At 41.2% G+C, this 20,650-nt stretch overlaps 3 protein-coding genes across 7 annotated transcripts; 1 reads left to right on the top strand and 2 right to left on the bottom strand.

The window, feature by feature from the left end:
- Positions 1–2,386: 2,386 nt before the first annotated feature.
- zbtb22a (zinc finger and BTB domain containing 22a) lies at positions 2,387–9,882 on the bottom strand. Of its 3 annotated transcripts, none has more exons than XM_083900094.1 (4): positions 9,511–9,882; positions 5,935–6,153; positions 4,935–5,703; positions 2,387–4,700 (listed from the first exon to the last, which is right to left on the bottom strand). In XM_083900094.1, the coding sequence occupies exons 2-4, from the start codon at positions 6,139–6,141 to the stop codon at positions 3,607–3,609; spliced, it is 2,070 nt and encodes a 689-aa protein (XP_083756220.1). In that variant the 5' UTR covers positions 6,142–6,153; positions 9,511–9,882; the 3' UTR covers positions 2,387–3,606. The 3 variants fall into 3 exon arrangements, with proteins under 3 accessions (XP_083756220.1, XP_083756219.1, XP_083756221.1); XM_083900093.1 differs by lacking the exon at positions 9,511–9,882 and adding an exon at positions 6,893–7,031; XM_083900095.1 differs by lacking the exon at positions 9,511–9,882 and adding an exon at positions 6,893–7,031 and having other exon boundaries at positions 2,387–4,562.
- scn1bb (sodium channel, voltage-gated, type I, beta b) lies at positions 8,858–15,896 on the top strand (the record flags this gene model as incomplete). The annotated part of the gene is made up of 6 exons (XM_083900100.1): positions 8,858–8,906; positions 9,003–9,169; positions 11,762–11,999; positions 13,471–13,612; positions 14,019–14,093; positions 14,764–15,896. 5 exons carry the CDS (start codon positions 8,858–8,860, stop codon positions 14,086–14,088), a joined length of 666 nt encoding a protein of 221 aa, XP_083756226.1. The 3' UTR covers positions 14,089–14,093; positions 14,764–15,896.
- Positions 13,657–20,559, bottom strand: naxe (NAD(P)HX epimerase). Of its 3 annotated transcripts, none has more exons than XM_083900098.1 (9): positions 20,489–20,559; positions 19,122–19,312; positions 18,766–18,874; positions 18,073–18,183; positions 17,430–17,540; positions 16,935–17,082; positions 15,896–16,091; positions 14,745–14,803; positions 13,657–13,875 (listed from the first exon to the last, which is right to left on the bottom strand). In XM_083900098.1, exons 2-9 carry the CDS (start codon positions 19,292–19,294, stop codon positions 13,841–13,843), a joined length of 942 nt encoding a protein of 313 aa, XP_083756224.1. In that variant the 5' UTR covers positions 19,295–19,312; positions 20,489–20,559; the 3' UTR covers positions 13,657–13,840. The 3 variants fall into 3 exon arrangements, 2 of the variants coding, with proteins under 2 accessions (XP_083756224.1, XP_083756225.1); XM_083900099.1 differs by having other exon boundaries at positions 19,122–19,309; positions 20,489–20,550; XR_014592997.1 differs by having other exon boundaries at positions 13,817–13,875; positions 15,886–16,091.
- Between the last annotated feature and the right edge of the window lie 91 nt (positions 20,560–20,650).

Genomic DNA, 20,650 nt, shown 5'->3' with positions numbered 1-20,650 from the left:
ACAAACACCTACATGCTCGACATGGGAAACACTAGTGACTAGTGAGTTATGGACAAATAAATGGATTCTAGTAGAAGTCATATCTCTGTTAAAACTCATCTGATTTTAATTCAATTTGGTGATTGTTCATAGAATCAGACACTCTACCAACAGACCAAGTTTTACCCTGTCACCCCCTACCATCTCCATAATCCCAACCCTAATCCTGTACATTTGGCCCACTGTAAGCAACTTCCTGTCTACAGTTTTTGACAAATTAATCAGAATTTTTCGTGATTGGGTGAGTGATTACCCAACTATGTTCCAATTAAATGTTTGGTATAAATCTACCCATGATTACGTCCCTATGAATTATAACGGACAAAACTGTAAACAATTATATCATATCTCTGTTAAAACTCATTTGATTTTGATTAAATTTGGTGATAGTTCATAGAATCAGACACTCTACCAACAGATAAAGTTTCACCCTGTCACCCCCTACTATCTCCATAATCCCAACCCTAATCCTGTACATTGAATTGTTGGTATAAATCTACCCAATGATGACGTTCCTATGAATTACAATTGTCAAAACTGTAAAAAATTAAATCATATCTCTGTTAAAACTCAAAAATCTAATTTGGTGATTGTGCATATAATCAGACACTCTACCAACAGACCATGTTTCACCCTCCCGTCCCCTTCCCTACCATCTCCATAACCCTAATATCAGTTATAACAAACATAATGACAAACTATTTCTCTAATAATGCAAAATAATAAAAAATAATTAAAGAATGTAGTGATAAGTGCCTTCATGTCTGAGGTTTTGTCTCCATGTAAGTAAAAATCTAAAGTAGTCTGATGTTATTCGACTCTATAAACAGATCCCCAGTGTCTGCAGCTGCGAAGATTACTGAGCAGCTAAACTGAAGCCCTCATTAGCCTCTGACTCAACCCCTGCAGAAAAACCTGAACATAACAGTATCCTCAGGAGGTCAGTCATCAGTCTCATATAATAATACCCACCATAACATACATCAGCCACAGCAGGGTGGACACGAGGCCTGCGTTTAACCTAATACCAACCCGCGATGAGTCATATCCTAATCTCCTTCCCCTGTCAATGCTCCCACAGAGCAAGACAATTCTCAGGGTTGAGTGTGAGAAATAATGCTGAGATACAACTCAATGAACTAAAACCTAAAAACCATAATTACAGTTGCACTTCCTGTACATAACGTTTATGTGGCAATTATCTCAGTGGCACAGAATTCACATTAAACACGGGCTGCTTGACAGATTTGACCGTTCACCACTTTACCGTTTATCTTCATGCTGTTTTAGGCCATAAAAAGCATTTCACTGTTCAAATTTCCACTCTCAAACCCAATTAGCATACAATTCTCTTACTTTTAATGCCAATTAACTGTTGTATAATTACATTATATTGATTATATTGTTCTGTTCCCCAAATGCACTGGTTTTTACGAGGCATGAGAATCGGTTACAAAGTGTGTTGTGTCTGTCGTCTCCACGTTTTTAAAATCAAATCGGCCATCAAATGCATCAGGGATCAATAAAGTACATCCTTTTCACTAAAATACACATTAATACACTTCTTCTGTTTTACCTCTGGGACAGTGAGTAAAATCTATATTCTTTATTTTAAAGGCTCTTTCGAACCGATCAGTCAATATACGGCCGAGTTACAGGGCACTTCCTGTTTAGTGGCAAAACGGCATAATCAAAATGGCTGACATGCTGTGAGGGTCAAATTCGTGTTTGTAGACATGTTCAGGTGCGGGGTGTGGTGTCACCTATGAAGTTTCGTGTTGATTGGTAAATGTATGGCAAAGTTATAGCGCACTTTGTGTTTCGTGGCGAGCCATCGGGAATTTTGGGGAATTTCGATGTGGCTACTCCCTTTTGAATCTGCAAAGTTCTCTCATAACTTTTGATCTTGGATCGGTCGAGTACAATTTGGCACATTTTTCTACGATAAAAGCCCTCAGACAAGTACGAAACGCCAAGATGGACGCCAAATCCAAGATGGCCGACTTCCTGTTGAGTCGAGGTCATGGTCCCAAGAGGATTTTTTGATCGTCTTGGGCCGTCTGATGTTCCCACCAAATTTTGTGAAATTTGGCCCAACTAAATTTCAGCCGATACATAGACTATTTGCAATTCCATCATTTTATCTAATTTTTCACCAGTTCTGGTTTGCGTGGCAAATTTCTTCTGTTTTCTAGGATGAAGACATCGGATTAAACAGATAAAATATGATATAAAAAATGATAAGCATTTGCTTCTTTATGCTGCCAACAACAGTGACACCTGCTGTTCCAAAAATATGTTGTAGAACAAAATCCATATCCACTCATATTAAATGAACATTCCACAATTAAACATCCAATCTGTTTTTATTACCATACAGTATACAAATACTTCTTGTCAGGAGAAATCATTATTGCACAGAAATCATTTTTTACTACCTCCTTTTTATTTCATTTTTCATTTTTCATATTTAAGTCAGTGGCAAAAAAAAAAACACCCAAGAACACGTGTGCAAAATGCAAATTGACATAACGACTTACATTCACAGCTTTGCTTGTTACAGATGTACAGTTTACATCGTCACAAAACAAATACTGAGTCAAAACGGCACGGCGTCGATGATAAAGGGCCACTTCAATGAAGCATATAATCTTTCTCTTTCTTTTTTTTTAAATATAAAATACCTACAAGGAATGCACAATAAAAAAAGAGATGTGACTTCTCAAAGAAAACTTCAATGATTTGTGTCCCCAGATTTTTCAAAGTGTCCTCCTCGTATGCATCTACATACACTTCAAGTGCCATTAACATGTGTCACATTAAAGGGATAGTTGGGGTTTTCTGAAATGTGTTTTGTATGAAGACATTGACACATCGTGAGCAGGGACGCAAACTGAAAGATATTTTAAGACACTTAACAAATGACTCACCTACAAAAGTCCAGGACAGGAGTTGTTGATCCACTGCTCCCTTTGTGAATTCAGTGTTTGAAATCCTTCATTCAGTTTCACCTAAGTCACAAAAACTTGCCAAACAAAGCACCAGTAGACCAGCATGTCCTTTGTGGACATTTTTGACACAAACTTCACTTTCAAGTCAACAAAAAAAAGTTGACTAATGTCAAGATAAGGCAGCACACATATGCTTTAGATAGCGTAGATTTGAGCCAGCTTTGTTTTTGTTAGGTGACCCTGATAATAAGTGGCTAAAATACACATTTTTAAATGTTGATTATTAATCAAATATTAAATTACTTGCTAGCTATTTTGTTTCTGTTCATTTCTGGTTTCCTTGCTCCATATAACAAAGAAATCATTTAAGCTGAATAATTATGGTTTGTGGACAAGTTTTGGGAGACAATTATATTATCAATGGATTAATCGTTGCAGCCCTTAATGTGTGAATGTTGTGAGTTCGAGTGACTGAGTCTTAAATCTGTCTTTTCCTGTGTCCCTGTTAGCAGCTGTGTTTCAAAGTGAGAGAAACCATGCCTGTCTCATGTTGCTTCTCAAGCACCCATTTTAAAAAAGAAAGAAAAAACAAAACCCTGAACTATCCCTTTAAGATTTAATTACCACTAAAACTCTCACTGGCCTCCTCTTTAAAAACATGGCCGCCAGCGTTCAGACTTTGCGACTGCGTTCTCAGCTCGTCCACAATCCCAGACACGCTGTCCAGCAGTCTGATCCCGTCCTGAAAATCCACCGCCTCCACTTTCACCTGTCCCGCTGGAGCGAGGAATGATTCGCCCTCGTCAAAGCCGTAACTGTAGCTGTCGTCCAGGTCCGCTGCGGCTGTGCTCGTGCTGTTGCTGTTGGCGGACGAGCTGGAGGCGAGTCTTTCGCATCGAGCTTGATGCCTGAGGAAACTGTCTCTCCAGATGACTTTCTTCCCACACAGGCCGCACTCGTAGGGCCGCAGCCCGCCGTGGGTTTTAAGGTGCTTGGTGAGATGGTGTTTCATCTTGAAGGATTTTGTGCAAACGGGGCAGCCGAAAGGTCGCAGGTTCAGGTGCTGCATCTTCACGTGTCGGTCGCGCATGCTCTTCAGCGTGTAGGCCTTGCCGCAGTGGCAGAAGTGGACTTTTCCTGTGTAGGGTGCGCCAGCGAGGGAGACTGAGGAGGATGAAGATGGGGTTGGGGGCGAGGAAGGGGGCGGAAAAGCGGCAGAGGATGGGGACACGTGGCGAGTGGAGGTGGGGGTCAACGAGCTGCTTTGTCCCGTGCTAGTGGACGGCCAGTGCGCCTCTGAACTGGCCATGGCGAAGTCTGGAGACGCTGACACAAGGGGCCTCTGGGAAACTTGTCCGGTGCCGTCCTCAATCTCGTCATACGTGTCTCTGTTGAAGGTCCCTTCGCTGAAGCATTCAAAGCTCACGTCCTCTTCCTCCTCGTCTTCATCCTGGTCTTTACTGCAGCTCCTACCCTCTCCTTCCTGCGGCCTGTGCTCCGGCTGAGACCAGGAACCCGACTGCCACTGCTGCCGAGCTGAATCTGGACAGGACGGACACAGATCTCCTTCACCTGTTTGGTAAACATGAGCGTCAGGCACGTTGGAGGAGTGATCACCTCCCACCTGATCTCTCTGAACTTTGTCCTTCATCGTGTCCGCACTGGTCTTTCCTGTGGCTTCTGTGTTTTCACTTGAAACCTGCTGTGGGGCTGGAGGAAAAAAAGTAAATAAAACAATTAAGATCAGGTACATAATAGTATGTATCTGTGCTCTTTGTGCTACTTGTTCCTCTCTAGTGGGTTTAGGGTTTTTTATTTGAGAAAACACATACACTAGAGCATGGATACTCAATCTGAGCCCATCCAGAAATCCAGAAACGAGTATCACGTTTAGTTCAGACAATGCATTTTTAGTGAAATTGAAAGAACACTTTTGTATCTTACCACAGTGTCCCATTTGTGTGAAGCCTTCCTTCTCCACCACCTCTTCTCCAACACCTTCATCTGCTTCAATTTCTCTCTTCTCCATCTTTCTCTTCTCTTGGGTTTCATCACTGTCCTCACTCACCCTGTTCTTATCCAGCGGTCTCTCTGTGCTCAGCAGTGCTCCCCGCTGTTGAAACCTGACTTTCTGCTTTAATGTCTCACCACTAGGGAACCCCCCGTGGTGGCGGCTATTGTGTGCAGCTCCATCATGTGTAAAATGGCTGGTTTTTGCATGGCTTGATATCCACGTCTCCTCACAGCTGGTGTAATCACTCTCTGTATAACTGGGCAGCGTGTCGAGTTGAGTGTCAGCTAAGTGCTGGGCTGATGAGGGCCGCGGACGCCCCCATCTGGGGAACTGCTGCGGGCGTCTCCATGTCGCCAAAGGGGGCAGGGCGTCAGGCTTCTTCTCCCTCCTCCTTCCCTCTCTTTCCAGGTTCAAGCAGTCGGTGCTGCTCGGAGATTGTTGTCGAGATGCGGTTCCCTGATGAGCTGCTGCCGCCTCTCCGGGGGTGACTTCCACTAAAGCTCGGGGCCTCTTCAGGATTTCAGTGCATTTGTCGACAATGTGCCACATCTGGAGGAAACTCGCCACAGTTACGTAGTTGACAATGTCATCGTGCACGATGCTCAGCTGGCCCGTGTACGCAGAACTCAGGACACTCTCGAAAGCTACTGGGTCCATAACGGAGGGAAGGGAGACTGTTGTGACATTCTTCAGTAACACCTGTTGATGGCAGAAAAATATTAAACTATTGTGTCAGTTTGAGTAAAACCACACTTTTAACATACATGTACTAATTTAGCCCAACTGCAATGATACATCCCACCCCTCTAGTATAGGCTGTGAAAGTCTGTCATTTTCTGTTGGTTGGAATAGTTGTAAAGAAAGCAATCCTCCATAGTCCTTCATAACTGGACACAAATGAATCACACTAAAGAGCAAACTCGTGCCTACCTGGTCGTGGAAGTATGGTGAGGACGCAGCGAGGACACAACGGTGGGCCCTGAACACCTGACCTTGCACCTGGATAGAAAGGTCACACAGTCTGCCCTCCTCCCGCTGTCGGTTCAGATTGTCCAGAACAGCCGCCCGGACACCGGGGAAACACACCTGGATCGTCAAACCGGCCGGAGCTGCAGAAATACTGCAGGTCGCATCCATGGTCACACGAAGCTACAGAGAAGAGGAAATATTTAATCAGTGAAAAATAACAAGAACTTCTTCTTAAATTAATGTGTGTATATAAATAAGTATATATATGCATACATATACATATCATCATGTGTTAATAGCTTCATCTTTTACATATTTTGTGGAGCAAAAGACCTAAACTTTCCTCAATTCAACCCTATTATTTAAGAGAATTTATGGATTAGCTTTGTTCAGTGTAAAATAGGAATACAATTTTGTTTTATAGTATATTCATGTGTAGCTCAGTGACACTGTCACTAGACGTGAGAGTCAAGTTTGTATTCACACAGACTTATAGCCATTAAAGTTGATCCTGTAGTTTATATACATGCAGAAAGTGCCTGGAGCTGTATAGATTATAGATCTTCTGACAACTATCGTGATGTTAGGTAAAGGTAGACAGCAGACAAGTAAAAAAAAGAAAATAATAATAATTTTTAAAATGCTTCCATGGTGAATATTGCCACATTATAATTAGCTAAGCTAGCTAATATCAGCTCAAATGTCGTCACGAAGCACATGTACAACATAATAATAACTACCACTATCATACTGTTTTGTTATAAAGCGACAGTTTCCAGTGACTTTAAAACGCTGTAGCTGTGCATCAACCCGATAGCGTGTAGGCTGCGTCAGCTAGCTGCTAACACAGAATGACACTAAGCTAACGCGCTTACGATGCTATCCATGTTAGCCGTGTATCATTAGCTCAGTACTTTACCTTCGACGCGCCGGTACGACGAGATTCTTTAATTTCAACATGGAACCCTTTTACTACAGGACAAAACTGTTATTCCCGGATACAGTACTGTAGGTGTCATCGCGTGTTTGTGTTCAAAGACAACCTAGCAACGGTCAACAGCAACTAGCCCGTAGGCGTAGCTGACGGTAGCTTGTTGACATAACGTTATGACGTCACGTGAGTGGGTATGGAAGCCCGTTGAAATGCTAAGTCATTATTTTGAGAAACTAAGTCATAATTATGACATGCTAAGTTATAATAATAGCACACCAAGTCTTAATAATGAGATACTGAGTCATTATTATGAGACTTAGCATCTCATTTATAATCTAAGTCATAAATGAGATGCTAATCATGTCATTATAATTATGACTGTACCTCATTATTGAGTTAGCATCTCATAATTATGACTTAGCATCTCATAATTATGACTCAGTATGAGATACTACGTTATTTAGTACCTCATTATTACAACTAAAACGCGCTTCCATAAGTGGGTGTTTGGTGTGAAAGTTTTGTGTATAATTTTGATGGCATTTCACGTCACCGACTACTTTAGAATACGACTAAATATTTTACACGTCAGTTTGTTTTGGTGTTGATTGCATGTCGGACTCTTGTTGACGGCAGGGAGACGCCATTTTGTGACCCCGCCCAACGGGAGTTCAGTTAAAGGGCCAGTTCACATTTAAAAAATAAAATAAAAAATAAAAAGTCATTATTATAAAACACATTATAGTCGCTATGAAGCGACATACACATACATTAGGGCGAGTGTGAGTAAAAAAAAAAAATAACACTGATGCTGGAAAAGAGTCGTCACGCACATCACACGCAGCATCCGCTCAGTCAGTCTCTGACACGCACACACACAGGCGTTTTTACCGCAGTGCATCTGCAGCATCCTGAGAGCGCAGAGACACAGAAGTGCCGCTGCTGTGACGCAGGTGGAAAAAAAAACCCTCCACCGCCACACTACATTTATTTATATATTTCTTCATTTTTGTGTGCGGGTGTGAGGCGTTCAGGCGCACAAGCTCTTTTATCTGCAATGCCAACGCGACTGAAGCATCTCTTCTACGAGCTCGGGGTCATTAGGTGGATGAGAGAGTCAGTGTTTCCGCACTGAGCTTCTATCTTCGCAGGAGAGGACACGCTGTATTTTTTTATTCTTTTTTTTTTTTTTGCCACCGAGAGGAAACGAGGACAGGAGGCCTCTGCTCCACGGCAGTAGGACACACAAGGATTATTCGTTATTTTTGCACAATTCTATTGCTCACTCTTAATTTCTTGATCGCCTGCAAGAGGCAGTAGCAATTTAATTCCTATCATAAAGCATGCACAGCATATAGCTATGTATATATGTATGTAAATGCACTGTATTGTGGGGACAATGGCTGGCATGTCGCTCCTTATGTAAACACACCTGTTCTTAGAGTATAATGTATTTTTATTACATTGATTGTTCTGTGCAGTTCACACTAGGACATCAGGGAAACAAGAACACACACAGGACATAATCAAATCTCAGGTGGTTGACCTGGGGAACACTGTGCGTGACCAGATATCTTAGATTAAAATATGCTGCTGGGTGATTAAACTCAGACAGTCCACTGTCAATCCAGTGGAGAGATCATCTGGGGTGGGAGGGGGGGGAAGAAGCAGCAATAATCCAGAGGCAATAAATCCTGTGGCCATCAGGAAACTGTTGCTGGCTCGAGCCAAAGAAGAAGTGGAGACACTAACAGCTCCTCCACAGGCCTGTTTGGACGTGATAAACACACTTTTTGCACTTTATTATTAGCTAGACATCATCACACTAACAAGAGGTCAGTTAACTTCCATTGCAGCTCTTTGGATTTGCAGATAAGCTACTTTGTTATTAAAATAGAGAGGAAAAACTAGTGCTAGAATTTGCACTTCCTTGAGGATCCTTTGAGGAACATGGCACTGTTACATCTACTGCTCCTCTCTCTGCTCTGCACACTGTTCGGTGAGTCTGGGTTTGATGCTTTCACATTTTCTAACTCACGTTAAAGCCCGTAAAATAAATAATAATCAAACCGTTTTGTCGTCTTTTGTTAAACAGTGCACCAGTGTGATGGAGCCTGTGCAGAGGTGGACTCTGACACACAGGCAGTGGCGGGCAAAGGCTTCAAACTGGGCTGCATCTCCTGCAAGAACAGGAGTGAGGTGGAGGCAGAGTCCTCCGTGCACTGGAGCTTCAGACCCAAAGGAGAAAGCGACTTTTATTCCGTGAGTGCACATTAATGAAGCGCATTCTTAGTCTGACGACTGCGTTAAGAGCGTCTCCATCAGGGAGTTCCAGGGTTCCAGCCGTCCATTATCTTTATTATGTGCTGCTTATGCTAGGAGTATTTGAGCTTGAGCCAATCCCAGCAGATGCTCGGGCAGGAGGCAGGTCACACCCTGGACATGTCTATCACAGGACCAACACACACTAATGGCATTTTTTAGTACTCGGCTTTTATGTAGTCTTATTATGTAGTCCAGGGTCCCCATACTACATATACATGTATACATATATGTATATATAGAATACAATTGTGTTTATCTGTATATTCTTTGGGTCTTACCCTTTAGCAGCAGGCGCCCCCTACCACGTCTGCACCGGTGGTTTCTGAGGTGGAGGGAGTGTATCTCCCTTGTGCAGTTTTTCTGGTCAAGTTACAAAACCTTTCCAGATCCTTTTGAAGATTTAGTACCCGGCGACAGGGTTCCCATGTAATCCTCTCAAGGCCTTTGAAGGCTTTGAAAATCGCCCTTAATAGACATTGGGTCATTGAAAGTGCTTGAATTTTGTGCAAGAAAGAAGTGAAGTTGATATTTGGGTAAATGTCTCCCTTGATTGTTACGACGCCACCTACTGTTTCATGCCTTGCATTGCTTGATGTACGTAGACGAGGCCTACTCAGGACAAACTTCGAGTCATAATTGGTCGCGCTCTTGTGGACACTGTCCGCCGTTCAGAGGTGGAAAAAGTACTAAAATATTATACTCAAGTGAAAGTACCAATACTTTGATGAAATATTACTCAAGTAGAAGTAAAAGTAGTCATCTGAAAATGTACTCAAGTAGAAGTAAAAAGTAGTTCATTTGAAATGTACTTTACGTAAAAGTTACTTAGTTACTTTGCGTGGGGTGTGAGGGTAGTAGAAATATGACAAGGGGTTAGAAATCCAAAACTATTTTGGAGCTCACGCGCCAGGCGCGACACAGGATATTACGTCACCTTTGGCCACGCCCTCTATGTTCACGCACCATGCTAATCATGCTGATGCTAATCACATCATCATTCGTCTGGTTCTGGTGTATATTTTCCCCCTGTAGGTCTTCATTGTGCTCAATTTTTATATTTACTCAGTAACGGATTGGATTTATAAAGTAACTAAGTACAAAACTTGTGTCAATACATACTCAAGTAAAATACTTAATAAAATACAAAATACACAAAAAAAGTATTCAATACAGTAACTTGAGTAAATGTATTTCGTTACTTTCCACCTCTGCCATCGTTGATGTGCAATGAGTGAGTAACGTTGTCAGGTCGGCAAAATGAAAGATCTCTGTCTCACCAAAGAAAATGACAAAGACCGACTTTGACCAAGATCCCAAGGACAATCACTTGTCCAGATGCAAAGCGTGCTGCAAATCAATCAAAGTGGACGCCACGGGTGAAGCGGCTCTTACAAGTTGCCCTCCCATCATGAGCTGTCTAAGCACATTCTGTCCTTTAATGTGAAGGAACTGGTCCTGGAAAGTCCTTGAATTTCATGTCATGGGGACCCTGCTGAGAGAAAAACAGAGAAAAACCCTGTTCCCACCGGGATTCTACCAAGGACCGTGCTGTGAGCTTACAGTGCTCAGCACTCGCCTCATCCAAGAAACGTTCAAATTACAAGCTATTTATATAAGCACATGCCTGAAACCTGAACTCTATACTGCCGGTCCACACATACACACACATTCTTGCACAGCATTCTTAGTGAGGACACTCGTAGACAATTCCGTAGCCCCTGCTCTCATTTAAACATCTCAACTAAATACTGCACCCTAGCCCTAAAACCAGGTCTTTAAAGTTGTAAGGACTTTTTGTTTGTTGGTCCTCATGAAGATATACATAAAAGTACACAGACATACTGTCCTCGATCGCATGACGGCATTGAGAGTGCCGAGGTCATAGTAAAGAATCAATAGTGATATTTGACACCACAGATCATTAAAGCTTCACAGATGACGCACAGCTCCATCGACCTTGTGCTGCCTCCTATATCTCCACTATTATAGGACTCAGGTTAGCAACACCGACATAGTATGTTATACATTAGGAGGTATAATTAAAAAATGGGATTACTGCCCTGCATTGCTTGGTGTATGTAGACGAGGCCTACGCAGGACAATGTCCACTGTCTCTGTCTGCCGTTGACGTGAGATTCCATGCAGAACAATGAGCCAGTAAAATTAATCAAGAGAGCGCAAATGACGATCGTGATGTCTGGGAAATGAAAATTCCAAGATCTCTGTCTCACCAAAGAAAACGACAAAGACCGACTTTGACCAAGATCCCAAGGACAATCGCTTGTCCAGATGCAGAGCGTGCTGCGAGAGAATATGATATACAATATATCAGTATATAATAATCAATAAAAGTGGACACCATGGGCAAAGACGCTCTTACAAGTTGCCCTCCCATCTTAAACTGTGTCAACATATTCAGTCCTTGAGGGAATTGGGCCTGGAAAGTCCTTGAAAAGTCAACCATAAACTGTATACGTACGCAGATGTCACATGAGCTTTTTAATGACCTTTATGCCTCTGTGGTTACAGATGTACATCTACCAGTACAACGCCGGCTCGATCCAAATCGACGGCTTCATGGACCGCGTAATTTGGAAAGGGAGCAAAAGGAGCCTCGACATTCAAGACGGCTCCTTATACCTGCTGAACGTCACCTTCAACGACACGGGCACCTACCGCTGCGAGTTCCATCGCAAGCTCATCTATGATAACTACATGTTCGACACCATAGTCACAAAGTTCGTTCACCTCAAGGTGGTGGCGAAAGGTACGACGTCATTAGCTGAAAACATTCCAGACGGTAGCTATTGTAACTATAAAACTATTGTCATGTTTGATTCATGGTACAGTTTGGTACGGTAAAGCCCACGGTCAGGCTTGCTTTTCTGACTGAGAACAGTAGTTGTAGGCGCGGTGTGCGCTGTGCGCGCTGGCCGCGACAGCACGTTACGCAGCGTGAAGTCGTACCAGTGCGGTGGCAGCGACGAACGCGACACAACAGACGTTTTTTCTGCTCGGTTTGTGGATGACAAAATGATGACTTTAGTTGTAATATTGGTAACACTAATGGTACCAGTAAGAACCCTTTTGATCCAGAGAACCCTTTAAAACCCCTTTTCGGAATAACGGGTTTTAAAAGGGTTCTTGGTGGAACCTTTATAAAAAGGTTCTACCCATACTAGAGGATAATTGGTCAGGTTTTGGTCCCAATCCTTACAACTCAGAGCTTTTAGGCTTCCATTCCGTAAGGCAATAACAATGTGCAAAATAACAAAATATTTATTTTTCTATTTTCTCCAACTGTATAAACTACTACTAATATTTGTAGTATTAAACTAGAAAGGTAAAGGCGGAGGTAAAAAGTCGTAATATTACGAGAATAAAGTCAGAACGTTTATTCTCGTAATATTACGACTTTTTACCTCCGCCAAGGAGGTTATGTTTTCTCCGGAGTTTGTTTGTCTGTTAGTTAGCAACATAATTTGGATGAAAAGTCCGCAATGGGACCAGGAACCAGTGATTAAATTATGGGTGTGATCCGTAGACGCCATCACTGGTTACAACACTCGGTGTGTGACCCAGGCGCGCCGGCAGGGTGTATTTTGTAGGCACTGTAGAGGTCTGCACTCTCCGAGTGCTTTTCTAGTTTAATACTACAAATATTAGTAGTAGTTTATACAGTTGGAGAAAATAGAAAAATAAATATTTTTCACCAGATTGCCTATAGGTTGTGCTGAAAAAAGGATATAAGACACTCTATATGAACATTGTTATTGCCTTACGGAATGGAAGCCTAAAAGCTCTGAGTTGTAAGGATTGGGACCAAAACCTGACCAATTATCCTTTTTATAAAGGTTCCACCAAGAACCCTTTTAAAACCCGTTATTCCGGAAAGGGGTTTTAAAGGGTTCTCTGGATCAAGGGTTCTTACTGGTACCATTAGTGTTACCAAGAACCCTTGAAAAACCCTTTGCCGAAGAAAGGGTTTTTCAGAAGCAAATGGTTCCAGGTAGAACCTCAGCCCTTGTAGAAGAACCCTTTTGGAACCCTTACTTCTAAGAGTGTAGGACATCAGGGATATTAACGTGTAGTTGATGACCAGACGGTGTTCTTACAATCTGCTGCATTCACAGTTTTCTGTCACAATGAACAGAAGAAGCATTGAACTACAGCTGGGATTCTTCCTGCTCACACTTACACACACACTTACACACTCTGTGCTGTCGTCTTCTGTGCAGCCAGCAGAGGAACAGCCTCCATCGTGTCAGAGGTCATGATGTACGTGACCATCATCGGCCTTCAGGTCTGGCTCCTCATTGAGATGATTTACTGCTACAGGAAGATCGCAGCGGCCGGAGAGGAAGCACTACGAGAAGCAGCGTAAGTATTTGTTTATTATTTCAAATCATCATATGTGCGCGTGTGCACCGTTAGACCTCTGTAACGTGTTCTCTTTGGTTGATACTGTGTCTCTCTGTCTTCTCCTTCACCTGTCCTCTCACGTCTTTGTCATGTCTTCACTGTTGACGTTCATATTTGTGTGTTTTCACGTGTGTCTGTCTCTCTGTCCAACGTGATGTGTTTACGTCTTGTGTCCGTCTCATCCTGTCATCCTCCTGCTAGTAAAAACCAAACCCTCCCTCCTGTAAGTCAAAAACAAAAACAAATCAGTCCCACTTTCATACGATTTCATATCTGTGTTTTCACGTTATTATTTTTCTAACAACAATGCTGCCATGAATTCTATTTCCTCTCCTAAATTCCTCTCTTCCTTTTGTCTTTCCAGAAATGCTGAATATTTAGCAATAGCATCAGAAAGTAAAGATAACTGCGCAGGAGTGCAAGTGGGAGAATAACACAGGTAAAATTCACTCAGGGTTTTATGTGATATATTTAAGAAATGGGTGTTTTTTGAACAAGGAAAATTAACAGAAAAGGTTATCATCCGACCACACTCTCAACTCAAATGTACTTTTATGTTCTTAAGTAGCTGCTTGTGTTAATAGAATCGAATAGAACTTCATTGTCCACCAAGGTCGATTAGAACGATTAATTAATCGTCAACTATTTAGATTTTCAGCTTCTTAAATGTGAATATTTTCTCTTTTCTTCGCCCCATTTAACAAAGAAATCATTAAAACTAAATCATTTTGGTTTGTGGACAAAAAAAAGTGAATTTTTTCAACATATTCAGACATTTAACGGACCACACAAATACTCTATATTCACTGAGAAAATAATCTGCAGATGAATTGATTATGAAAAAAAAAACATTAGTTGCAGCCATAGTTGTAGCACCACTTCTTATGAATATGTATTTGTCTCTTGTTTTGGTCACGCAGTTAAATCTGCTCTGCAAATCTATTTCTACCTTCATTACAGTTCTAATGTTTAAGTTTATGTTGAAGTTATAGCCATTTAACACTCACTAAATCCACAGAGTTGCTGCCATGTAATTAATAATGTGCAGGTGTACCTAATAAAGTGGCAGGTGAGCGTATGTTTTTCTTACGCTGTGTCGTTCTCTTCAGGCTTCTTCCACGGACTGAAAACCTCCTTCCACCCTCTGACCTGCATGAAAACAAAACCGGAGAAGAAGAAGAAGAAGAAGAAAAGCTCTTCGTCTCATTCCTCATTCACCCTTTTTCCCCTTCGACAAAGTATCACACGTGGATGTGACGTACAAAGAGAGCAATGGTGGTGCCAGCTCTGTATATACGACAGCATGTTCTGCACTTCGATGACAAAAGCATTATGCATTAACGAGCCACACTGTTGAAAGCATACACAGCACACGCGCAGTATTCCTCCTCCGAGCATATGGAAGTGGTACGACGTGGAGGTCGATCGTGAAAGAAAACAATTTAAAAATAAAGGAACGTTTTATCTAAATCACCATTTAATGTATAAACACAGAGGCACACGTTACGTACGGTTCAGTTATTTATAAAATAGAATGTGATGGATTATGATAGACGGTCTTTACAGATGCTAGCTGTCCTGAAAACTTTACGATGTATTAATAAAATCTGAGAAACGTACAATGTGGTGGTGTTCTGAATTAGTTCACTAATACTTTGATAATCAATTAATCCATTTTTATCAACTATTAACATTTTAACTCAGCAATAAATCGAGAAAATACCTGATCGATTACCTGATAATCAAATAACTGACTTACAGCCCTGTTAGAGGAAATAATGACAGCAAATGCATTGATATTTTTTAACTGTTTATATTCTGACGTGACAAAATCTTATATTAGACAGCTTTTTATGACACCCCTTTTTTAATTTTTCTTTTTAAATGTATACACTTTCACAACCATTCACCCAAATATCCATAACCTATCAAACTCAGATTTTAAAGGAATAGTTCAACATTTAGATGAATCATCTTGTCAGGTGATCTTAGCACAGAACCAGGGTTTTAAGTGATTATTTTACCACCGTTTGACTCCAACTCCTCAGCTCATGTACACTCAGACCTTTCCCTGTACGATCTTCTGCTTGTTCATTCTCAAAAATTGTCTTTATACATGCACCAAAAATGATCTTAATGCGGTAGTACATATTCCAGGCCTGCATGTGGTGCTGTAACGCTGCCACAGATGATGAAAATGGCAGATAAGCATTATTCTCAGTGAAACCTACGTCCTCTCACAGTTGCAGCACACAGTCTGTGCCGGGATACTGAGGCAGGTTGAGCTCGTACTTCCTCTCGAGGCCAGGAGGCACAAAGCGACCTCCGAGGAAGTGGTATCGACCCCTGAACAGGGAGGCGGATTTCTTGGGAGCGGTCAGAGAGATGAGCATGTCGGGCTGGAGTCCGTCCACGCTGCCCTGCTCCACATCCCAGCCTTTTTAAAACACACACATACATAAAATACTGTGAATAATCCAGTCCAGGACTCTTTTTATTATTATTATTTTTTTTTTTCACAGCGAGGTTGTTAATCTCACAGTAGCAGTTCAAGGCAAGGTCACCAGAAATCAATAGATATGTTTCCTGTGGGAGCTTCAGCGGCATGCATAGCCCATTTCATGTAAGCAGATAGATTTTCAAGATTCACAGTGCTGACCCAAACTTTTCAAGACATAAAGTAACTCATTACTGTAAAAAAACACATACATTTTCAATCTTTTTAAGTTTCCTGAGAATCTCCACAGATGTAATTTCTAAAGCCCCGCCCCCACACTAGAGGATAACTGGCCAGATTTCATTGCCAATCGTGGGCGTCTTCTGAAAATCTGGCCAAATTATCCTGTAGTGTCAGGGATGAACAATTTTAATGTTAATCAGACCCATCAGAGTTTTCCTGATTTCAAAATGTAAGTATTAACCATGTTTGATGTTTACAGCGCTTGTAGCCCCGCCCCCTGCGTAAATGTGACCTAATCCTAACCCTTATCACTTGATACTGATCTGCTTTTATTCTTTTAATTTGCTACTTCTGTGTGATTTGGACAGCGTGAAGATATACTGTAGCCCCGCCCCCTCTCACAGTTGGATACTATTGACCAGATCTGGCCACAATCAGATCTGTGCAACTTAAAGTACTTTTACTTAAATAACTGCTCATTTCAAAATAACATTTCAGCTGCGTACAATGAGAGACGATATCAAATATTTAATTATCTGTTAAACCATTAAGTCTCTTCATCTCCTCCTCGTGTGAGGAGATGAGTGCGTGTCGACTGACCTGATGGGATGTCGATGCTCGCTATGGGAGCTGTGGTTTTCTTCAGCACATCCAAGATGGAGCCAAAAGGTTCTCGCACGGCGCCTTTGAAGCTGAAGCCAAAGATGGCGTCGATCACCAGGTTGTACGCCTCGTCGACCACTTTGGCCTGACGAGACGAAAGTATCCAGAGAAATGTGTTGTTGTTGTTTGTTTACACTGCCGCACAGACATCACAAACAAACCAGGACTGGATATCGTCACCAAAAAGGTTATCTGTGATGACTTTTCCTAGCTGTTGCATTGATAATCATCAAATGTATTCTCTTGAATAAATACACTATTAAATATTGACTACAAATATCCAGATATTAATTATAAGCTATAACATCCAGTCCTAATCCAGTGATTTCATCTAATAGGGAGAGCTAATTCCCTCATGAACACAGAGAGCAGAAAACGTTTTCCTCCAGCACTGTGGACAAAGCAGCTGCATAATACATGAACACAACAAACCTCAGGCATCTCAGTCAAGAGAGGGATCTCCATTTTCTCACACTGTGTGGTCAAGCCCTGGAACAGAGGTTTGTTCGGCCTCTTTGGATACAAGATGGCCGGCTCGTAGCCCTGCAGGAGGAGGATTACTTGATTAAATTAAAGATGAGAGTAGAGTATTTAGTGACAAGGCTTAAATTTCAGCTGCTTTTTCACTTTGGGCCATGTTGAATTCCCTCAGGACCAACGAGCGAAACAACTACTAAAAGATAATCGAAATGTTTTTGATCTATATTGGAAATTTTAACCACTTTCTTTACCTTAAAAAGTCAAAATTTCCCAGTTTTCACAGAGCTTATACGTGAGGCTCTGTGCATATACTTTCAAGTTCTTAAAGTAAAGTAAAATAGGGTGAATTTAAACAGTGATTTGACACTAATGGGGAGTCAGAAATGTTATGATACATATCTGTGTGAGTGTTCACAGGGGTAGCAGTTGCTTTCTCATGGATGTAACATAAATATTGCCAATAAAAGAGTTTCAGCTTCCGCTTAGTCTAACTGTGTCACAGATTGCACGTTGTACAGATTGGGGTCAGGTTCAGTCGTTATTCTCTCTGATTTGGTCGAGTTCAGAGAGAAACAAACTCGTCGAGGACACTCACAAAGAGCTTCAGGTGTCGAGCACAGACGAGTCCGTCTCCTCCGTTGTTCCCAGGTCCACAGATCACCAGCAGAGAAGGACGAGCCTTGACCAGAGAAGTGAGTGGATACGCCTGCAGACAAAAAACAAAACTCACAGCAGCTGAGGTGGAGCCACAAGACCAGGTAATCAGACTTTATTTAGGGTTGGATATTTCAAAAGTGGAAACTTCTTGGGAATTTGTAACACATTGTAGCCAATTCCCATGGAAAGTTTCCCATGGGAATTGGAATTTGGAATATTTCCAAAATTCCAGAACGAAACTTCTCTTGGAAAGTTTCTGGAAATTTACCAGGACTTGTACGCTCCTTTGAAACCCTAATCCTATTATTACAAGAAAAAAAAAAGCATTCAGGTGTTGGTCGGTCACAGAAACACAAAAATAATCCTAGGTTTTATTCATATATTCTCTTCTTTTTTTCTACTGTATTTGTTGTTTGTTTGTTGTTTTCCTGTTGTTTTAGATTGTTAATGATTTACCAGCCCTGTTTTCATTCAATAATCCAGTGTTTTGTGTATGAAATTATAAAACAAAGGGTAAAACGTATCCAAATATATATCCATATATCCATTTATCCATTCTCATTTTAATGTATGAGACATTATATTTTCTCCTATAAACAACATTTAAAAAAAGCTTTGATTGACATCTCACCCGTGCGATGGCTGTGGCACAACTGAGTCCAGCCAGCTCCATCAGCTGGTCCACACTGAAGCCGTACTCACTGAAGAGCTCCTGGTCGATGTTCTGGGCCTCGTCCTGCCTGCGGAGCATCAACAGCTCAGTCTGGACCCATAGATAATCTGTGTGATCTGCGTTTAACTAATCTGACACAAGACTAGGGGTAGGAATCACGGGGTACAATGATGATACGATCGATATGCGATATTGACATTACATTACATGTCATTTAGCAGACGATTTTATCCAAAACGCTTTTATCCAAAACGATTTACAATTGAGTACAACCAACTAGGGGGTGGAGTTGAACTTGTGATATAAGACCTTACCCAAGATATTTGATGGTCTGTGCCATGGTGGACGCTGCTCTGCTGCTGAGACAGTCTTGTTTGTGGTGGTTAGCTGCAGTGGACAGAGGACATGTCCCCCTCTGAGCGAGGACCACAGCGGCTCGTGAGGTCACCAGGACACCGATCCCAAACAGAGCCCGGACGCTCAACATCCAGAGGGACACGAACTGCTGGAAGAGACGAGGATAGAATGAGGAAGTTTCTCCCCCCCGACATGATCACATGACTTAATGAACGGATAAAAGTGTAACTGTAAAAACCACGACTGAAACAAGGAACCTTTATTTACATGAAGGAGAGTCTGTGTGCTTAGATCCAGGCAGAAAAGCCTGTTAAATATTATATTTAACAGCAAAATAAGAAAAATGTGTATTTCACCCATGACTTCTTGTTCATAGAAACATACATAGATTCTGCCTGAAGAACCTTCTTTATTCTACAAATATATTTCTTCCAAGCTTATATATTTTTGCCACTTTCCCAAAAAAAAGTGGCAAAAGCATCTATGATCCATGAACATAATTATTATCATTTTATAAATACTAAAACAAGACAGTTAACAACTGTCAGATAAAACAATTCTCCTCAGTAACATGAGGGGGTAAAACATACAAAACGATATTATCGCGATATTGCAATAAACTCATGCAACAGCTCTGGTGAGAGTGAGCACTTGGCACCATCTAGTGGACTGAAACGTCAATTGATTTTATTTTTTTAAATGCTAATCCACAATTAAAAAAATATATATTTATTAGTATCAGCTAAAAAAAATCGTGATATTTAACAATATTGATTTTTTTTTTTCCCCCAACCGATAATTTAAATATTATTTCACATTAGCTGCATTTCAATCACATTGAAAAGGCACATTTTAACTTGTTATCATAACTATTATAATTTCAGACTCTTAAGACAAGAAAATTCATAACTATGTGGTAAAAATCTGTATATTAAAAATATCACAATACAAATAATTCTGACACAGATTTCGTTTTTTACCGTGTCAACTTTTAACGTAGTTCACTTTTTAAACAAGCTAACTTGTAAAGTACCTTGTCAAAGTAAATGACAGCGACATGATAGTTTGTTGTTGTTGTTGCTTTGCTGCACTTTGTGAACAATTAACGACTTCAAACACACAAACAAGTTGAATTTAAACCAATGTTGTGGATTATTGCACGTTTGCTGTGCAGGTGTTAGCTAACCTTAACTATTGCTATGTTCTCTGCTGATTCATTACGTGACAAAAAAATACATAAGAAACGCGGACAATGTTTTTTGGTTCTTTTAAACAAGTAAATAAACAAGTTTGTACTTGAAAAGTGAACAATGACAGAACTTACGGGTCAATAATGAGCTGATAAACGAACAGAAGAGACGTGCGACAATATTTAGAACACAAACTGTCATCCACTTCCGCTTATGAAAAAGTTAAATCAACGCTCAATTTCAAAATAAAGCCGTATCGCTCGTTCAAGTATTGTGTGCTGCTGTGCTAAATGACG

This window comes from Microchirus variegatus, assembly GCF_963457635.1.
Source record: "Microchirus variegatus genome assembly, chromosome: 13".
Lineage (NCBI taxonomy): Eukaryota > Metazoa > Chordata > Actinopteri > Pleuronectiformes > Soleidae > Microchirus > Microchirus variegatus.
Note: the sequence above shows the minus strand (reverse complement) of the source record. Positions and strands in the feature narration are given on the sequence as shown.

Coding starts and splice junctions, on each gene's coding strand:
- zbtb22a (XM_083900094.1), bottom strand. CDS start 6,141: ATGGATGCGACCTGCAGTATTTCTGCAGCTCCGGCCGGTTTGACGATC. Junction 5,704..5,934: donor CACCATACTTCCACGACCAG/GTAGGCACGAGT, acceptor TGCCATCAACAG/GTGTTACTGAAGAATGTCAC. Junction 4,701..4,934: donor CACACAAATGGGACACTGTG/GTAAGATACAAA, acceptor TTTTTCCTCCAG/CCCCACAGCAGGTTTCAAGT.
- naxe (XM_083900098.1), bottom strand. CDS start 19,294: ATGTTGAGCGTCCGGGCTCTGTTTGGGATCGGTGTCCTGGTGACCTCA. Junction 18,184..18,765: donor GTGCCACAGCCATCGCACGG/GTGAGATGTCAA, acceptor TTTTGTCTGCAG/GCGTATCCACTCACTTCTCT. Junction 17,541..18,072: donor CTCGACACCTGAAGCTCTTT/GTGAGTGTCCTC, acceptor CTCCTCCTGCAG/GGCTACGAGCCGGCCATCTT.